Raw genomic sequence first — 21,968 nt, 5'->3', positions numbered from 1 at the left:
CATTGTTCCATCTACGCCAAAAGTGCTGAAGGAGTTGTTGTCCCAACTGCCATCGTGTGAGACGGTTTGTTTAGGTAGTCGTTAGGTCTGGTTCTGGAATTGCAGTTAAGGCGTCACCAATCAGGAAATGTCCGGGTGTTAAAGCCAAAAGGCGGTCGGGATCAGTTGATAATGCTGACAAGGGTCTAGAATTCAGGCACGCTTCGACTTGGCATAGTAAGGTATTCATCTCTTCGAACGTCAAAGCAGTCAGTCCCACGATTCGCCTTAGATGGAACTTCATTGATCGTACTCCAGCCTCCCAGAGACCTCCAAAGGTTGGCGCGCTGGGTGGATTAAAATGCCAGCGAATACCTTCATTCGATGTCCACCGTGAAATTGCACTGCGACTACTCCGTGTTGTCGTGAACTTTAGAAATTCCTTAAGTTCTCGATTTTCACCGTGGAAGTTGGATCCACAGTCGCTATAAATGTTGGAGCTCTTTCCTCTTCGACCTGTGATTCGTCTCAAGGCATTTGCAGTCATGTCGCTGACAATTTCAAAGTGAATCGCTCGGGTTACAAAACAAACGAAGAGAGCTACGTACGCCTTGAAAGTCCTTTGTCCACGAATTTTCATGACCTTGAGGGGAAATGGTCCGGCGTAGTCCATACCGCATCGTAAGAACGCTCTAGCTGGGTTGACGCGTGCTGCTGGTAAATCTGCCATTTTTTGCTGGAGGGTGGTCGCTTTCTGTCGGACTCATGGCACGCATCGTCGAATATGAAATCTGACTGCATCTCGAATGCCGAATACCCAGAAGCGTCGCTGAATGACTGATATAAGCAGCTGCGATCCGGAATGTAAATGCCTTAAATGTTCATGGACAAGTATCAGATCTGTTAATTTGTTTCTTCGTGGTAAGATCATCGGATGGAGTCGATCGGTATTAATTTTTGCTCTTCGAATCGGACCCCCAACTTGAAGTAATTCATCTGGATCAAGAAATGCATTTAATGACAGTAATTTACTTTTTGACGGAATTGGTGAAGATGTCTTTAGACATCTTATTTCTTCACTGAAATTTTGTTGTTGAACAGTCTTTACTCAATATTTGAGTGCGGAGTCGAATTCGGTTGCAGATAACGGATTAGTTGTCCTGTTAGGTTTGAACGTTTGAGTGTTTTTCAGGAATCGATGTATGTACGCCGTAACTCGAAGTAACACGGACAATGATGAGTAATTATCAAGTAAGGTGTCATGTTTCCAGAACATAACACCAGATGACGCTACGTTTGTGAATACAAGAACATTCTAGATTCTTTGATATATTAATCCTTGCCGCTAATCTCGCGCCAGAAACGGAACCGATCAGCCACCTTCATTGCAATGTAACCTAAAAGTAAAAGTTCTACTAAACAAATATAAAGTTAGACTTTGTTATGCTTAAAAGATTGTCGATTTAATTAGAAGTTTCAAGACCTATAAAATTGAAAGTAAACGATTGAGTGAGTTAGATAAATTTATTGTTAAGCTAGTTTACCAGAACTAAGGCTTAAACAGGCAAAACCTAACATAAGGATGCATTTACCTTACCCAGCGTAGAAAGTGCAGGAATGACTTGATGGTGGGATTCCGTAGCCTGATTGAGCCAAGACGGCCCATTCCACCATAATGAATAATTGTGGAGCTCAACGGCGGACATAGCCCTAGAGGCGCAATCAGCTGGGTTGTGTTCACCTTTGACATGATGGTGACCGAACCTTAGATCTCTGATACTCGGTTAGCGATAAACGTCTTCCAACGTTGTGGTGGTGAAGCAAGCCATCCCAACACCGTCATCGAGTCTGTCCTACAGTAAGTTTCTAAGGTGGTTTTCTTAAGTGCGTCTTGATTAGACGAATGAGAAGCACGGCGCCACAAAGTTCGAGCTTCGGTAATGACACTTGTTTCAGGGGTGCTACCTTGGTTTTAGCTGCGATCAAATGCGTTTGTACTTTACCATCCTGATTTCTGGTCAGTATACATACTGTTTAATCGTTTGATCTCCTTCAGGTCTATCTGAAACGCCTTCCAATTCTGGTTAACACCTTCATGGAGATGATCGTCCCAATCCAACTTGATTTTCCATAAATCTTGAAGTAAGAGTTTCGTTTTGATGATTATCGGGTCTAAGAGTCCCATCGGGTCTAAGAGTCCCATCGGGTCTAAGAGTCCCATCGGATCCTAGATCTTCGCTACTTCAGAAAGAATGACTCGTTTAGTTATAATTGTTTTTTCTGTATTTACCGTGACTGAGAACGAGAATGTATCTGTTGCCGGTGTCCATAGAAGACCGAGTGTTTTGACGCATTCGGTGTTATCGGCTCTGGTCATCAAATCATCGACATAGAAGTCTTCAGTTAGAGCTAGTTGCTTGAGAGTTCGTGTTGCAAGGAACGGAGCAGATGCAGTACCATATGTGACTGTTAGTAACTTGTCGTCACGTAATTGCTCTGATGGACTTGTGCGCCAGACAATTCGTTGTAGATTCGTGTCCTGTGAATGGACTAAGATTTGTCTGTACATTTTCTCAATGTCTGCCATCATTACGACAGCGTGTAGCCTGAAACGAATCGATAACAATATTAAGTCGTCTTGAAGTTTGGGCCTGACAAGCATGAGGTCGTTGTGTGGTGACCCGTTTGTTGATTTAGCTGACGCATCGAAAACTACTCTTAATTTTGTAGTATTACTGCTCTCTTTGACAATGGCGTGATGTGGTAAATAGAATCCCTTATGAACAGTTCTTTCTTCTTCATAGAGCAAGGACATGTGTCTGAGGTCGATATACTATTTCACGAATGTCCGATATTTTTCGTATACACCAGGATTTGTTTGTAGTCGTCTCTCTTGGTTCGTAAATCTTCATCCCGCCATCAGGGCCGTCTTAAGACCTTTTGGGGGCATGGGCTAAATTATTTCTTAAGACCTTTGCGATCCCCAACGGTCAGCCTTTGTATGTCCGTTGTCTAAATTGAACTACACAATAATCAAACCAAAGCTTTTAATTTCAAAAGTATAACCATTGAGTTGGGAATAAATAGAGGTACAACTAAATCTGGCTGGCGCGGGACCAATTTCTTTCATATAGAGACTTTTTCAACTATATCGTTCAACCGTGGCGGCATCTGTCTCTAGTGGTGGCAACTATATTGAAATTGAATTTTTGTGCGAATCATATAACTTTACAAAATATAGATGGCGCTACCGCCTAATTATAAAGATGAATTTCGTACAGTCTTCTCAGAACAGGTCCCGCGTAACAATGGCAACCGAAATCGTAATTGTAATTCTAGCAGTATTATTCCCAATTCAATGAGTATAACATAGTCCTACTGAAAATAAGATTTTTACTGACAGTGACTCGCTGATGTTAGGTTTTAGAAATTGTTGGTACCGTATGATACGCGATGTGGCGATGAGTCAAATTACTTTAGACGTAACTAAGAGATACATAATATTAAATGAGTATAAATAATATTTTATTAACTTATCCCTTATCCCTAGAGTAGAGGCGGTATGGATAACCTTACCATGGAGGCCCTGGGCTGTAGCCCACTTAGCCCATGCCTTAAGACGGCCCTGCCCGCCATGTGTCGGGATTCTCCAAGTTCTTGATGACCCTTCAATGAACGACGAACTACGTATCTTCCGTCCTTGTTGCGGGTGGTGAATTTGAGAAACTTTCTTCGCATTGAAGTTCGTCGACAGTGAATGTTCTTTTCGGACATATCTCTTCTAGCTCCCAGAATCTAGACAATTTGTCATCGATTGTACACGAATGAATTTGGACCATTGGATGTCGTTGTTCTGGACTCATCAATCCCGTCGGACTGCAAATCACCTAACCGAAGACGGCGTTAAATGCTCTGGCCGTGCCCGGTCGTCCCGTTCGAATACCATCTCGTACTAGATTAAGATAGACGTCAGCACCTAGCAACACGTCGATAGGACCAGGTTGATGAAATGTTGAGTCCGCCAATTTTAGGTTCTTGATATGAGTCCAGGAACTAATGTTATTCGGAAAATTGGGTAGATCGTTAGTAACAGTTCTCATTACCAATGCGTCAACCTGGATTGGGCCATCTACATCGTTTAGTTTGATGGTAAACTGGACGCTTCTCGATAAGTGCCAAGGTCGCCGGCTCCAACTCCTGATATGGCGACCGTGAGACGTTTTCGTTTAAGTTGTAGTTTCTTGCAGAATTGTTCAGAGATAAAACTGGCTTGAGAGCCTGAATCTAACAATGCTCGTATTGATCCATTTATTTCTAATTTGTTGCCAATCCTTATTTTTAAACCCTAATTTTTTCAACTCTTTATCGATATTTTTAAAAACGTCTGCATTCTTCTGCCTTATCCCTTCTAAAATACTTAGCAGCTTTTTTTATGAATAACATTAATCAAAGCTTTAATTTCCGAATCGGTAAATCTTTTGCGGAGGATTTTTTATGGAAAAACCTCTACGAAAGGGTTCGACAGCGTCTCTATGGCGATTTCGGGTCGCTACTTGCTCCAATTGAAAAAGTCTACCTCATGCTGTCGCACATTTCTACCAAAAATTGAACGATACGTTCTGTCGAATTTTTGCGTTTACATGACGACCCAAAAAAATATCGCTGTGTTTGTCGCGTAAAGTGCGACCATGTAAACGCGGTCCTAGTCAAAGGTAAGAACTCAATTAAAAGAAATTTATACTTTAAGATGACATTAATTAAAATCTTACCCAATATTAAGATGAAAAAAAAACTGATAATAAGCGTAGGCTCAACGCCTGGCAGAAGATGTAATAAGGTTAAAAAAAACACGAATGAAGAACCTGGAAAAACGTTAGTAACTAATCTAATTTCATGAAATAAGTATTTCAAATAATATTTTATGTTATAGTATTTGTTGATGAAATTGTAGATTGAATAAGGAAAACCCAACAGGAAAGAAATCAAAACAACGGAAGAATAAAGCAGATAATGAAATTACTAAACCCTTAGATTTAACACATCTCTTTATACCAGTCATGTTGATTTTAAATTAAGCCTTTGTACTAATAAAAGATCTCATAAAAACCAGGTATTTCTGGAACATTACCGTTTAAAGTCAAATTTTATCGAGATTTTTTAATTATAGGTCCCTGAGCCCAATTTTTTTTATTTTTTTTTTAAAAAAAGGTTAAGATGCTAGGGATTCAATGGTGCAATTTTTTGTTGGGAAACAAAAATTCGTGGAGTTATGGAAATTCAAAGTTAAGCCTTTGTTCCCTATGTTTTCGAGCATTGCACTGACAAGGAGAGTACCCGAGGTGTTTTTTGCCGATTTTGTTCAAAGTCGGCCGTAATGTAGAACTATATGAGATATATAATTTCCCAAAAGGAGACGTTGCACCTTGGCGAAGAGAAGTATTCTGGAGTGGAAAAGTCGGGCGCCACCTGCGGCTTTGTAAAATTCTCATCATGCACTTTTTGGTCGGACGTCATCAAGCCAGAATGATGGCAGATAAAGCTGACGTCCGACCAAAAACCGGGGTAGTCTCGGTAATTCTAACAGCAATAGGCGGGAAAGGACGTTCTTATTACCGCTATGGGATTTTCCACTCCAGAATACTTCTCTTCTCCAAGGTAGCACTACCCATTCGATTTGCCATGGCAACCGAAAATGTTTTTGAACACTTAAAACATCCAAAAATTGTTACAATTTTACCTAAAAAATGTTCCAATTTACCCAAACTTGAGGACATTTACCTAAATAAGGTCCAAATTACCCATTTCGTGATTTAAATTTTTTTTAAATTTTCGTAGTTAGGACCCTGTAAAACCGAGAAAATCCCATGCTTTTTAAATGGAGATTTTTTGGTTTTAAGTGGTCAAAAACAATTTCGGTTGCCATGGCAAATCTAATGGATAGTGCAACGTCTCCTTTTGAGAAATTTCATATCTCAAATAGGTCTACATTACGCCCGACTTTGAACAAAATCGGCAATAAACACCTCGGGTACTCTCCTTGTGAGTATTCAAGTGGGGATTTTTTAACAATAGGTACTTTTTTGGTTTGTTATTTGTCAAGGATTACAGTTACGCAAAAAGTTATAGCCGCAATTTATTATTTAAAAAGATATGATCAATGTAAAATTGTTACTTGCCAGCAATTTTTACAACGGAAAATACGACATATTTCGAGATTTGTGTACGTGTAGGATGAGGTAGGACTGATGACGAGGACGATTTTTTATATTCCTAGATTTTAATACTTTTTGGATAACGAAGGACTGATGATGAAAAAGAAAAAGGTTGAAATGCAAAACCGTACTCACTTTTAAGGGTTAGGAATTTTCCCCGCATTTCAACGCTTTTTTAAACCATACTATGTCATATTATATGTCTTCTGTGTGATGTTGACTTAAACAACGTCGATTTTATTGGGAGTATTGGCGTCTGACGGCGCCGCGCACTCACTTCGCTCGAGTGCTGGGGGCGCGTGGCGCCTCCCCAACCCCATACTAAAAAAAGCTATGGGCCATCTATAACGCAACCTAGAGGACAGCACCAAGCCTGACGCATCAAGTATCGTCAACCCGATATGAATCCAACTAACTTAATAATATAAATAACCTAACCTAACCTATTTTCCCCGCCAAAACCCCTAAAATGCGTTGAAATACGGTGGAAATACCTAAAATAAAAAAATAAGTTAGTAATGTTTTGCATTACCACATTTTTATTTTTCGTCATCAGCCCCACGTTATCCAAAACGCATTAAAATCTAGGAATTTAAAGAATCGTCCTAGGGAAAATTCACTGAAAAAGGCCAATGTTTAAAAATTCATATCTTTGTAAATATTTATTTCCGCCAAAAAATAACATTAAAATAATCCCCATCTTGCCCTCTATCCAAAAAATATATATAAAACAAATAGGGTGGGGCAGCTATTCTACACTTAACCCAAAATGGGCTATTTTGAAGAGTAGGCCAATTATATATAATTTAGAATTAACTATATCTCCTTAAGTATCTATTTCCGACAAATAATTTTAACGGCAATAGATTCCTTGCGAAAAATACAATATTATAGCACAATCAAAACAAATATATAGGAGAGGGACCTATTCTTTCAAAATAGCCCGTATTTTAAACCCCAAGATAACGTACAGAATGATGAAGCAAATGCGAGGGGTCCGACACTTGTCTAAAATGCGTACGAAATTTGAAAATCTTCAAATCTTTTCGTGCAGATTTGAAGATTTGACCGAAATTTCATAAATTTACAAAATTTGCATAATTTCCAAATTTTATATGTGATTTGCAAATTTCAATGAGATATGATAGGGATTTGAAAATTTGGATGAGATTTGATAGGGATTTGGAAATTTTAACGAGATTTTATACGGATTTGAAAATGTTCATAAGATTTGATAGGGATTTTAAAATTTTCATTAGATTTGATCGTGATCGCCATTTTAATATTTCATTAATTTGACTGTTTTTTGAAAAATATAGCTATTTCGAGCTCGGTTCACATTTCTCTAATTATCTCATATCGATTCAAGGGGTTTCAAACCGATTTCGTCAAAGTCTCTAGTGTGAACGGGATTCAAGTCTTTTTCACACTAGAGACTTTGAGAACCGTTTTCGATCGTTTTGAGAAATCAAAATTAATTTTGAAAAGTATAATTTCATTTTTTCAACGATCACTCTACCGAAGTGGCTCAAAAAAATTGACCATTCCAAAATTTTATGAGAAACGCAAATTTTGATTGTATTTAGGAAACTTACTGCAGTTAGCTATTTAAATTTGAAATTTATATAATTTTAAAGCAACGAAGCCAAAGTATTTCTTTAAGGGATATCTATAAGCTTTTGAATTTCCAAAGGTGTGTTAATAATTGCGTTTAAATGTGAAGAGGCCAATTTTATTGAATTTACTTAACTAATCAATCTAAAAGTGTGTATAACTCGGTTAATTATAACTAAAGAGTAGTACATCAACATTTCGATATTACCAACATGTCCGGGATTTTAGCGCTCGGATTTTACCGTAATATTAAGGTAGTATTTTTTCGATAGACAAGAGTTTAACAGTACTTTTTAATTTGTAAATTCGACGAAATATCTTTAATTCTGGACCGAGCGAGAAACAACAAGACCAGTGGCGTCGCTAGGGTGTTTCAGAGGTGGCGCTTGAACCACCTGAAAAATTTCTGAAGCGCCACCTAAAATTTCTGAAAAGCGCCTCTTAAAATTCTGAATTATTTCCTTTAAACTTGGCAAACGTTTCTTCAGACTTAAAAATGGGCATCAAAAATTTCATTTTTCCTAGTCGCCCTCAATGTTTCAACTTTACAAACCTTTTAGGGAGCCACCCCTCCCCCATATAACTCAATGAGACGCCCTTGACCAGTGCTTATAGCTTAAGCGCGACCAGTTTTGAACGGTAATAGTTAGTCAATCGCGTGGCATGCAGGGCTTGCCACCAGCCCACCACCCTCCTACGCATTGTAACCCGGCCACCTGAATTAAAGGCTTAGTCGCTTGATGACTTAGGCCTAAGGTGGTGCCTTGGGTATTAGCCTAGCTGATTATTATTATTATTATTATCATCCTGGTGACGCCACTGAACAAGACGTACGACGGTCAGAATACACACAATCCTTCTAATGTTTTAAGTTTGTTTGAGCTATTCACAGCAACCTGCAACGCCGGTATCATAACCAATATATATCCACGGTCACACATAATTGTATATAGACAATTTTTTGTTACTTCTAGTCATACTTTGAAAGAATCGAAGATTCCTTCGATCAGTGTCACTCTTTTTTTTTACTTCTGATCACACTTATTTGTTACTTCTGATCACACTTATTTGTTACGTTGAGTGTCACACTTATTACTTCTGGTCATACGCCGAAAACTCAGTCGATCAGTGCCATACTGAATTGTTAATTCTGGTCGTACGTTGAAAGCGCGGCACACTCTGAACGGCCTTGAAAAACGCTAGAGGGAATTTCGCGTAAAGTCTCTATAACCAAAGATAATTTAAACTCGTACCCTAGATTCGAAATCACTCTCTCGCGTTTATCCCCTTCCCGCAGAAAAAATTCGCTCCATGGTTTGCGCCTTACAGCAACCGATGGAGCCCGATTTTTCTGAGGTCACGTGCCGGAAAAGGGTAAACGCTTCGTAACAAAACCGTCAATGGGAAAGCTCTCAGTATTCGAATCTAGGGTACGAGTTTAAATTATCTTTGCTATAACCACGCGGATTTTCAATGTTGGAAGTTGAGGGGGTAGGTATACGCTGTCCAAAAAACCTTACTTAGAATTAAAATTAAGCAACGTAATTGCAATTCTGGGTTATATGGCAAAAAATTCAAAAAAATATAACTATATATATATATATATATTCAAAAATATAACTTTCGTGAAAATTGGACTTAAATTAAGGAACTGTATGTCGACTTTCAGGCGGAAATATAAAACCCCGAACATTGGGGTCCGTTAAATTACCCCGAAACCATACTTAACATTAATATTTACTGATCAAACCGAAGGAATAGTTCCGTTGAATCCTAACCTATCCAATAATATTTTTTTTAACGTTACCGGACTTAATTTTTAAGAAAATATCTACCACACAAAGCCAAACTAGCAAAAACGGTTGGTAAATTGGGCAAATGCCCAACTTCTTGGGCTTCAATTTCAAAAATTCATGAAAGTATGAAAGTCTATCAATGGCGAGATATGTACACTCGAACGAGATATCATTGACTCTTCTAGCCCTAGCCGTGGAAGAGATATGCGCGACACGGCGGAATCAGCATCGGCTACACTGTACGTGAGACTAATACACACAAATCCTTAGGATTGTGTGTAAAAACGAGCGAACAACTGAGACAAAAACCAAAACGGGGCAAAATTTAAGGTCGATGTATAGGTGGGTGAAGTAGAACTACGATTTATACAATGTTAGACTAAGTTGAGCGCTCGAAGTTGATGGTAGAAATCCCATTTGTTTTACAAATATATAGTATGTGAACGAACACTCGGCAAAGCCTATGGTAGATCCGAGGGCCGACCGCATCTACCCACCCTCGGACCCACCCTATAAAGCCGAGCTCGGATATTGCGTCGGATATCTTAGCGACGGCGGAGAAAATATCGCTGCGATTTTTGTATATTTGTAAATTTGAAGATTTCTTAAATTTCCCGTAGAAATTTATGAATTTTCTCAAGATTTGCTAAAATTTCAAATCAAATTTACAATTTGCAAGATTTCATAACAATTTGGGGAAAACCATCAAATTTCATAAGATTTATTAAATTTGAGAAATTTGTCGGAATTGTAAAATTTGCAAAAAACATTTGAGAAATTTGAAAAGATTTTCTAAAATTTAATCAGAAATTTGAAATTTGGAAATTTTAAAATCACTGGCGTGTACGAAATTTGAAAGAGTGTCGGACCCCTCGAGCAAATGGCAAGTTTTCACCAACTAGGCCTACTACCAGACGATACGATACAATCTAAATTACAATTTTGTCACTGGTAGCGCTAAGCCATTTTTTAGAATCTGATCCACTTTTCGCGTTATTCACTTTGGTTGTTTCGCTGAGTTCCACCGCTATATAGTTAAAAAAAGTCGTTTAGGCCAAAAATGAAATTTTCAATTGGAGCGGGATATCTCTGTGTTTAGTTAATCCAAGCTAAGCCTAAGTAACCGGCGTTTTTCTGAAACATAAAAGTTTTCCCAAAACAGCTACAAACTAGGAGTTGGCCTTTTGGAAATAGGTATACAGGGTATCTGATTTTGCTCCGAAAGGGCTTTTATTCTAAAACTAAAATAATTCGTTTGGAAATTTTCAGGGTAGACATATGAAGTATGGCCTTGTCCAGGGAATCTGGGATATAGTTCTTTAAGTCCCGAACAGGTGGAAGAACAGCGTTACCATTTGGTCTTATGTTATGTAAAATCGAATTATAATTTGATCATTAACGTTTTTACAAACTAATAAACGTTACCACAGCAAATGGTGGTATTATTGAACCTATTGATTTCATACGAAACTCATGAAATGTGTTATATATCCTAAACAACTTATATGGGGCCATGCTACATTATATATTAAAACCAATTTTACATAAAAAAATGCACGGTTTATTACACTAAGTATTTACATTTATTTCCAGATGGCTTAAAAAAAAGAACAATCAACGACGCCAGCAAATTTCTCTTCAGTCGCAACTAGGATCCACTCACTTCAATTATTCCCTACCCCATGCAATCCAACAAGCCGATATGCTCAAACAAACCTTCCAGGCTTACTTTGGAAAAATGATGTGGTGAAATATCATTTAATAATTTCTTGCACACAAAATAATTAAAAAATATGTCCAGTTTTATTCTACGGTATAATTAAAGAATTTTAGTATAGCCACATGTGTCTATTTTGATTTAGAATTAGAAAGTTCTAAAATTAATTTCTTGATCATTTCCCTTTTATTGTTTATAATGTCCATGGAGAACCAATTTGACAAATCCTTTAAAGGCATAGTAAATGATTCTAATGGGTCCTAAAAAAAAAATTTCAATTAAAAAGATAATATTATTAGTATTAAGATAAACAAAGGCAGAGCTGGTTCAACTTGTTCTTTGCTATCTTAGTTGCAAAAGTAAGTAAGTTTATTATTTTAAAAAGTACTATTTTAGTTTCAAAGTAATGTATTTTCCACTAAAATAAAGTATTGCACAAAATATTTTTTCCCTCAGTTTGGAGATTGGTTTTGGAACTAAGGTAGCAACTTATGCTCATCGTTTCGAGGATGATAATCTGAATGTGATGTAGCAAAACTATGATATTTCAATTACCGCTTGAATCCAGGATTCCCGATAAACATTTTTAGGCGATAGGGGTATTATTAACTAACCTTCACTAACATAACAAAGAGTATTAATTTGAAAGACTACTCTATAGTAAAAAGTAAATTCCACCATAATCTGATTAAATTACACTTAAAATCAAGATTATTTTTTCCTTTAAAAAACCATTAAACTAAGAAAAAATGGTTTCTTAAATTGAAGCTTTGGTATTAAAATTATGTAACCCCTTTCAGCCCTGTAAAAAATCTTGTTTCACTGGTCATTTTAATCAGTTCAAACTAGTTAAAACTGAACTGACTTTTTCATCCTGATTTTTGCCAATGCCGACTCAAGTAGGTTTGAAGGATCAAAACATTTCCCTATTTATGCTCTTATCATAAGTATAATCTACAACCAATAATTACTATGTTGAGACAATTTTTATCATTGTTACAATTACCTCTCATGCTAGAAAAGTAAGCTCTTCCCCCTAAAAAAAATCAACCCAGTAGTATCTCAATGGGTTGCTCTAAAACTTGTGTCTTCCACACCAGTTGTGTTTGCTTCTCCCCCTCTTATGCGGGGTTAAATTAGACCATAATGCACTACATTATCTCTGTATAAATAAATACATTCATGATATCACTGAAGCTTTTTTCTCACTGTCTTAACTGATCCTTCTGCAAATAAGGCCTGGTTGGACCAAGTATACCACGTTAAATCTAATAAAGTTTAGTTTCATTCAAATTTGTTGGCACAAATGGTTCACCCAATTTTTCTTCCTTAAATCAAGTATGAACTTCCATACTTATGGTGGATCAATGAATTTCACATTTCTGCCACCACGTTTAACAAATAATAGTGATGATTAGTGCTAGTTATGTTAAAAACAAGTACTAGCTCATGTTATCAGATAATTTCTTTAAGTAATTTGGTTGACTCAAATTATGAAATGCCTTTTAGTGAAAAACCCAAAGACGAATTGCGAAGGAACGTCAATTCACTTAACTCGTAACAAATCAAATATTTCAGATTATCTATATTCTTGTTCATTAAATTAATAGCAAACAAAAAGGAGGTTAAATTATTCTCTATTCCTTTCACAGCTTGTAAACAAAGCAAAACATTTGTGCGCTGCACCTGTGATAGTTTCCTTGTAAAGCGGCCAACTAATTTACAAGATTGTTTTAAAATATATTACCTCAAAAAAACTTTCTGCATATTGAAGAAGAAAAACTCCACAATCACTAAAATTAGTCTGCCGACAAACTTTGGCATTCAGTCCTTTCATAGATTCTCTGTCAAAGAACTTTTTTACCTTTTTCTTCACGAGATGTTCAATTTCAAGGTATCTAAACATAAACAATTAACTATTAAAAAAACCAGTGGAACCTTTTTGCTTCATGTTCCTGATGCACTAGGGAAAAAAGTCATTCAGATTCGAGTAAATAATTGGTTAAGTAAATATTCAGATTAAAATGAGAAATGCTTTCTGAAAAGTGTTTTACTAATAAGCCAAATAATCGAATCAAGAAGTTAGTTTCAAGTGACTGCAGTATGATAACAGAATGATAGGTGTTTGACATTAGTATTACACTGACCAAGAACAATCTTCTAGGAAGTGCATGGTTAACGGTAATAGTTAGTGTAGGGAGCTGTTGGCTCGTTCTCGTGGCATGCAGGGCTTGCCACCACCCTCCTACGCATTGTAACCCGGCCACCTGAATTAATGGCTTCAAAAGTCGCTTCATGACTTAGGCCTAAGGTGGTGCCTTGGGTATTAGCCTAGCTGATTATTGATTATTGATGTCAGCCAAGCAAGGCCGTAATATTAGTTCCACATCAATGAGGTGCAATTAATATAGGAAAAACCCTAAGCAAAAAAAATCATTCTTATTGAAAAACAGTAGATAAAATAAAGTGAAATATTGAATGAAGAAGGGTACACGACTATACAGGGTGTCCACTAAAAAACGATCCAGGGCCAATATCTCAGAAACCGTTTTCTCTAGGAATTTGAAATTTTTATGTTACGTAGCACGTGCAGGGGGCCAAAGAAGAATGATAACCTCGATGACCTTGAACCATGTCTTCAAGGTCATCCAAAAACTATCTCGAGAACCGTAAGTGCTAGAAAGTTGGTTCCAATTAGAAAAGTGTTCCCCGTCACGTTTTATGCCTACTTAGCGTGAACATGATCGGATTCGACCAATAGTAAGTCGATAAAATTGTTACCAAAATCACAAAGGTCGTAAAAGGGAAAATTGCAAGACAGCGCTAATAACTCCAAAACAAGTCGTGCTACATTATCGAAATTTGCTAGACAATCGCATCATGGTAGGATATTTTAATATTTGGAAAATTGTATGACCTTGAACCGTTGTCTTCAAGGTCATACTAAAATATCTCAAGAACCATTACGTTCAGAGCAAAAATTCCAATTAGAAAGTTGTTCTTCGTCACATTTTATGTATTAAGAACTTTAAATTATAATTTCTAATTGGAATTTTTGATCTAAACCTAATGGTTCTCGAGATAATTTTAGTATGACCTTGAAGACATGGTTCAAGGTCGTACAATTTTCCAAATATTAAAATATCCTACCATGATGCGATTGTCTAGCAAATTTCGATAATGTAGCACGACTTGTTTTGGAGTTATTAGCGCTGTCTTGCAATTTTCCCTTTTACGACCTTTGTGATTTTGGTAACAATTTTATCGACTTACTATTGGTCGAATCCGATCATGTTCACGCTAAGTAGGCATAAAACGTGACGGGGAACACTTTTCTAATTGGAACCAACTTTCTAGCACTTACGGTTCTCGAGATAGTTTTTGGATGACATTGAAGACATGGTTCAAGGTCATCGAGGTTATCATTCTTCTTTGCCCCCTGCACGTGCTACGTAACATAAAAAAATTAAATTCCTAGAGAAAACGGTTTCTGAGATATTGGCCCTGGATCGTTTTTTAGTGGACACCATGTATTATTAACGACGGGTTATATACTACATCCATAGAAAACCCAAGGGGTGAATAGGTAGGGGCAAAATTGAACTACAGCAGCCTCATGTTTTTTTTGACGGAGAATGTAGAACTTGACGTAGTTTACGAAGTGATTTTTTTGAGCCGCAAATGATAATTTTTTTAATTAACTTAATTTTAAAAAAGTAGTAATTTTAGGGGATTAGTAGCGTTTTACAGAAAAATAGTTGCGTCGTGTATCCGCCGACACCACATTTTGGCACCCCCCTGCCCCATTCTGATAATTAACGGTGGGCCATCTGGAATCGTACCTAGAAGCATCGTAATTAGTGAAATCGTATCAACAGAGCGAAAACTTTCAATTTTATTTTGCTGAAAAGTAACACGGAATCAAAAATAAGACTTAAAAGTAACACTAACTGAAACAAAGAGTGAAAACCGAAACAAACGGTTAGTAACAAGCCGCTGTGTAGGCGACAACACGACGAAGATAATTACATCCAAAATTTTAAAATTCCCCGTAGTGGCGCCTAACGGTGCCGCGCACTCACTTCGCTCGAGCGCTGGGGGCGCGCGGTGCCTCTAAAACCCCATACTAAAAAAAGCGTGTGGGCCATCAATAACGCGAACTAGAGGACAGTACCAAGCCTTACGCATCAAGTATATAATTTTAAATTATCTAAATAATAACAACAAAAAACGTGGAAAGGCCAAAAAAGTGCAAAATTTTAAATTCAATTAGAAAATGAAATAAGCGTTTGCGGCCAAAAAATTCAAAACACTTTGAAATTGCCCAATATTAACAAAACTTTTAATTTATTTTATTAACTACCGGAATATCACGTGGAAAATATTAGGACTGAAAAACATGTGGTGTCGGCAACCAAAACTATAGTCGGCGATCACACGACGAAAATAATTACAACAAAAAACGTGAAAATGCCCAAAAACTTTTTTTTAATTAAAATAAAAAATTAAATAATCATTAATTTTGGTTGCGCCTGATAGACCTTGTCACGTAGATGCCGAGGGTATTTTTTATATTGGCCGCAAATGATTATTTAATTTTTTAATGTAATTTTAAAAATTTCTAATTTTTTGGTATTTTAACGTGTTTCGTTGTACTTATTTCCGTCGTGTGTTCGCCGACACCACAGTTTCGGTGTCCTAATAATTTCCACGTGATATTCCGGTACTTTATAAAATCAAATACAGTTTTTGTTCATTTTCTAAGTGTTTTGTTTTTTGGACCACAATCGCTTTTTTCTGGTTGATATTAAAAGTATATACTTGATGCGTAAGGCTTGGTACTGTCCTCTAGGTCACGTTATAGATGGCCGATCGCTTTTTTTAGTATGGGGTTGGGGAGGCGCCGCGCGCCCCCAGCGCTTGAGCGAAGTAAGTGCGCGGCGCCGTCAGGCGCCAATACGGGGAATTTAGTAACGTCTTTTACGTGTGTTGGAAGCAAACCTGTTCTCATTTTTGTTACTACTTAAGTTGATACGATTTCACTAATTACGATGCCACTAGGTACGATTACAGAAGGCCCACCGTCAATGCTCGGAATGGGGCTAGGGCGCGTCAAAAAAGTGGTGTCGACGGATACACGACGGAACTATTATTTAGAAAAACGTTACTAATCCCCTAAAATGACTACTTTTATAAAATTAAGTTGATTAAAAAAATTATCATTTGCTGCCCAAAAAATAACTTCGTAATCTACGCGTCAAGCGCTACATTATCCGCCAAAAAAACGAAAAAACGGTAAACCCCTAAAATTACTACTTTTTAAAATTAAGTTAATTAAAAAAATAATCATTTGCGGCCCAAAAAAAATTGTTTCGTAACCTACGCGTCAATTGCTACATTCTCCGCCAAAAAAATACAAAAAACGGTAATTCCCTAAAATTACTACTTTTTTAAAATTAAGTTAATTAAAAAAATTATCATTTGCGGCCCAAAAAAAAAAATAACTTCGTAATCTACGCGTCAAGTGCTACATTCTCCACAAAAAAAGCAAAATTACATGAGACCGCTGTAGTTCAATTTTGCCATTTTTTTAAATATTATATTCTGAAAGATACGGACTTTTTATATTATTTGATGCTACATTTAACTACCTTGGGTAAATAGGGGCGTATTTATAAGTCAAAGTATACAAGGGGGCGACGATTTAATTTATGGTAACTTTCCACAAGTCCAGGATTGCTGCTAAATTGGGATAGAGTTATGACAGAGAATAATATGTCTGGCTGGGTTCTCTGAGTGACGAAAGAGTAGGGACCCAATTAGTGATTTATATGGTATATTCTGCATTCTTTCCTTCTCGTCTTCGGTTGTAGGACAGTCTCTGCATGTTAACACGATTCCTGTACTCATTGGAAAATTAACGTGATCATCTTGACTAATGTTGAACTTCTTTCTTATCTGTTTGATGTATGATGATTGGTGCATCTTTAATTTTCCATTGGCTGTACTTTCCAACTGTACTCCGAGTATTTTCCTAATAGGACCTAAGACCTTTATATCCTATTTTCGAGATAGCCGCATAGAAATTTAATCTAAAATCTCTTCTCTCTTTGCTAGGACGACCAGGTCGTCGACATAGACCAAAACAATGGCTTGGTAAGGAATATAGTACACACAATTTTTTCCCAAAAATTTCTTGAAACCCAGCTCCTTGAACGCTTTATCCAACTCCATATACCAATGGCGACCACTTTGCTGTAATCCATAAAGCGATTTCAGTAACTTCAAGCAATGTGTACTGGTATTAACTTCTTCATAGCCTGGTATTTGGTTCATGTATATGTCTCTGTCCAGCTGCAGGTATAAATAGGTGTTTTTGACGTCTATGTGACAATGAGCCTATCCAAAAACCATCGCGAAAAGAGAAATGAAAAATCTTATCAGGGTAAAATTAATGACAGGTGCCAATGTTGCATAGTAATCGACACCTTCAACTTGGCTGAACCCTTGTGCCATTATTCTGGCCTTGTAGAACAATATCTTGACCTCGTGGTCCTTTTTAATGGTATAAACCCATCGACAGCCTACGAAGTTTCTTCCCTTAGGTCTCTCAATGAATTCTGTTACCCTACGCTCGTGTAATGCATTTATTTCTACATACATCACTAACTTCCATTCCCTCTCTTGGGTTGATTTTACTGCTTGCCCATAAGTCTTTGGTATGATAATTTCAGCGCAATGAGCTTCAAATACCTCTGTTGTATTGTCATCTTTGCTTGCTGTGTATAATAATGTTGCTGTATTTTTCTTTGAAAAATCTCATGCAGCAATGTCGTGATTCAAATTATTCTGCGTAAGATATCTTTGTAATTCGGGTTTTGATCTTAACTGCTCTCCATTTGCATCATAGTAGTAGACATCAGCCAAAACCCTTCGTTGCACCAGTTTTCCTAATAGTTACATCTCTGCGCCAACTGTCCGGTAGTTGTGGAGGTAATGCTCCCCCTTCCCCCTATCACTTGCTTCTGGACCGTTGGAGTTATTTCTCTGTCTGGACTATATACCCTTTGTGGGGCTTCAACTTGAGGAACTTCAGCACGATGTTCTTCATCGGATTCGCCTTCAGGCCAAGGAAAAATCGAACCCTCTTCTCTCCTAGTTTTAGTTATATATTCCATACCCATGATTTTCTCATTAAACTTTACGTGATTGGTTTCCATCACCGTCCTTTCATATGGGTAATAGACCCTATAGCCACGAGTATTGAAAGCATACCCAACCAATACTCCAAGTTTAGCTCTATTGTTTAATTTACTTTGTCGTCTCTGCTTGGGTATGTGTGCAAAAGCAAGGCAACCAATGACCTTCAGATGTAGAATCATGTGACTAAACGTAACATTTGTTAATTGGTCAATACGTATTATTATATATACTAATCGTTAAGAATTTTCAAAGCTAATTTAATATACTTTTAATAATATTGAGAAAATTTGTCAACGAATTAACTCCTGGACTGATTTCAATATTTTGATAAGAAATAACATTGTAGTCGCCACTAATACAATTGGATATCTTCCTACTATTAACGCTCCAGCAACCAAAATGGCCACTGTTCAGGAAATATTGCGCAATTCCTTCAATATTAAAACTTCACTAAATTTAAGTAGCATTGCTGTTGTGTTTGACCAGGCTTTATACGCGAAGGCACCGAAATAGCATGGGCTAATAATGTTTTCTGGAATTTAATAATGGGAAACTTTCATACCATGTGCAACTTTATGTCAAGCATCGGGAAAATGTTTGGCAATGCCGGGCTTCGTGATTTAGCAGTCCAGTTTGGAGTAATAATAATAATAATAATAGATTTATTCATTGGATCATCATATAAGTTTACAACTTCTTTACATAAGAGTCCAGTTACACATTAATTAAATTAAATTAAAATTAAGAAGAAGGAGAAATTTCCAACAAGCGTCACTAAAATCACCATAATGACGAATTAATATAAGTCAAATAATGGGTGGTGATTAGGTTGCAGCACTGCGCTCCGAATTTATAAGCCTGCGATTTACACCACCGGAGTCAATGTCAGGGTACATATCCCGGATAATGACAATAGCTGAAAAATTATCTTTAGCTGGAAGACCTTTCCCTGATGATGAATTTGCATATCAGATGATCTATCGACTTCCTTCTCAATATGAAAATACAGCGAAGATAAAGCCATTCCTCATTGCGGAATATGAACGTCAAAGAAGAGCATTGAAAGATGAAGACGGAACACATAATACTGCAGCTGTTTTTTCTTCGGAGGTTAGATCGTATTCGAGAAATAATTCACCTCGGAACCAGAATTCAAGATGTATATCAGATAATCAAGCTAGAGACAGACGTAGCTGCCAAAAGTGTTACACATGCAATAAACCCGGACATTTTGCAAGAGATTGCAGAGCCAATCGTAAAGATTCAAGACATTGTAAACAATCAACTCAACAAAATAGACATTCCAAAACGTTACACCGGTCATATCAAACAAGAGATTTAAGGCAACAGAATCAATCACATTTACCAAGGAACCCAAGACAATCGAGTACAGATGTAGAATCGTATTATTCATCAGCAATGTTATCAGAAAGGAATATGGATGACTGGATATTTGATTGAGCTGCAACCCACCATTTTTGCTTTAAAAGGCAATGGTTTTTCAATTACCAATAAAGTGGAACAAAGGTGAATACACCAGATGGAAATTCCACAGCAGTTGGTCAAGGAGACATTGCTCTATTAGTTACAATAGGAAGCGAAGAAAAAATTATTTACCTTCGAAATGTACGTCATTTGCCGAATTATTGTCGAAATTTGCTCTCGGTACGTTTATTGGATAAAGGTTATTTTTAATGGTGTCGTGAAAGCTTATAATAAACAGCAAGAACTGACAATGGAAGCTTATCTACAAGGAGATAGTAATCTTTGTCGTAAATGCCAGAGTGGCAACGGATATAAATGGAATACCGAGGTTGGGAGATGAAACCCATTTAAAATGTAAAGTGCTAATGCTTGTCAGGCCGATAATCAATTATGGCATCAAAGATTAGGTCATCCTAGTTTACAAAAAATGAAACAGTTATCAAGATATGAGATGCTAGAAGGAATTCCAGAAGTAAAGGGTGAATTAGATATTTGCGTTGCCTGTAAAGTATCAAAATCAACAAAAGCGCCTTCAAAAATCATTGATACTATAACGATGAAAGCACCACTTGAGTTGGTACATTCAGATGTATGGGGACCGGCACCACTGACATCTAGAGGTGGAGCGAGGTACTTAATTAGTTTTATTGGTGATTTTTCAAGAAAGGCAACAATATATACCATGAAAACCAAGGATGATACATTTACCAAATTTTTGGAATTTAAGGCCTGGTCTGAACGCCAATTAGGAATGAAGTTTAAAAGGTTGGGAACAGACAATGGGATGGAACATTGCACCAACTACTTTGGGCAATATGCCAGAAAAGGAGTTAAAGTTGAAAGAACAAACGTTTGTACACCTCAAATGAACAGAATAGCTGAGCGCTTAGAGGCCAAATTACCACAACAGTTTTGGGGAGAAGCACTGCATGCTTTTATTCACCTATCAAACAGCTTGCCTCATACAAAGATTTAGGAAGATTTAGAGGAAAGAAACCATCAGCTCGTCACCTTCGAAGATATGGCTGTCTAGCATTTATTCACCAACCTATAATAATAATAATAATAAAGCTTTTTTATTGGATATCTCTTATCAGTTTGTAACTGGTTTACATAGAGGTCCATTGAATTAAAAAATTAAATTAAGTTAAAGACAATCATATATATATTTTTTCAGAGTTCTCTGGAACGCTAAGAGCGTATCTTCGTTTTTTAATGTTAGGGGTAGTGAATTCCAGAGCTTGATACCACTAACTCTAAGGCATTTCTCACTATATTTGTTGGTTTTTGTGGAGACGTTGAAATTGATTTTCGAAGTTCTTGTGCAATAGGTGTGGTTAGTGTTGAGTGTTTGTATGAATATGTCGGTAATGTAGACTGGGCAACTTTTATGATAAATTTTATACATAAGGATTAGTGTGTGATATATTGCTCTTTGATTTAAGTTCATCCATTCTAACTCAGTCCTGGCATCTGTGGCAGATGATCTGGAATGTTTGTGTAGAATGGAACGGGCACTGTTGTTTTGTAGGATTTGCAGCTTTTTTAAATTAGACTTCGATGCGTGGTTATAAAAAATATCACCATAGTCAAGGACTGATTGTACCAATGAGTTATATAAAATACAAAGATTGCTTTTACTCAGGCTATTGAGAAAAGGTTTAAATATCCAAAGCTTTTGCTTTGCTTTGTTAAAGGTGTAGTCGATATGATGTGACCAACTAAAGTCCTCATCAAAATATAACCCCAGATATTTGTAGGCGGAAGTTCGTTTTATGCTGGTGTTGTTTAGATTTAAGATAGGGGCAGCAGTCACTTTCTTCTGTTTGTCGGGAGAGAAAATCATTAGAGCGGATTTGCTTTCGTTTAGGATAAGGCCCTTAGCCTGTAGAAGATCTCGTAGCGCGAGTACATCTGTTTCAAGGTCTTTTAGTGCAACCTTGAGATTAGCATTAGAATTCA

The 21,968-nt window shown here is 37.0% G+C and overlaps 2 protein-coding genes across 3 annotated transcripts in view; one reads left to right on the top strand and one right to left on the bottom strand.

Moving 5' to 3' along the window:
• LOC149933333 (uncharacterized) overlaps positions 1–11,405 on the top strand; it is a 33,426-nt gene extending 22,021 nt beyond the window's left edge. For both annotated transcript variants that reach the window (XM_090155206.1, XM_090155205.1), the window contains exon 5: positions 11,195–11,405. In XM_090155206.1, the coding sequence (XP_090011332.1) occupies positions 11,195–11,351 (157 nt within the window). In that variant the 3' untranslated portion in view covers positions 11,352–11,405. The remainder of the gene's footprint in view (positions 1–11,194) is intronic.
• LOC149933331 (sentrin-specific protease 6-like) overlaps positions 11,178–21,968 on the bottom strand; it is a 41,074-nt gene continuing 30,283 nt past the window's right edge. The window contains exons 17-18 of the mRNA XM_090155204.1: positions 13,066–13,216; positions 11,178–11,578 (exon numbers count right to left, since the gene is read on the bottom strand). Coding sequence (XP_090011330.1) covers positions 11,450–11,578; positions 13,066–13,216 — 280 coding nt within the window. The 3' untranslated portion in view covers positions 11,178–11,449. The remainder of the gene's footprint in view (positions 11,579–13,065; positions 13,217–21,968) is intronic.

This window comes from Leiobunum rupestre, chromosome 8 (genome assembly GCF_980474605.1).
Source record: "Leiobunum rupestre chromosome 8, qqLeiRupe1.1.hap1, whole genome shotgun sequence".
Taxonomy (NCBI): domain Eukaryota; kingdom Metazoa; phylum Arthropoda; class Arachnida; order Opiliones; family Sclerosomatidae; genus Leiobunum; species Leiobunum rupestre.
This window is presented reverse-complemented; position numbering and strand designations above follow the sequence as displayed.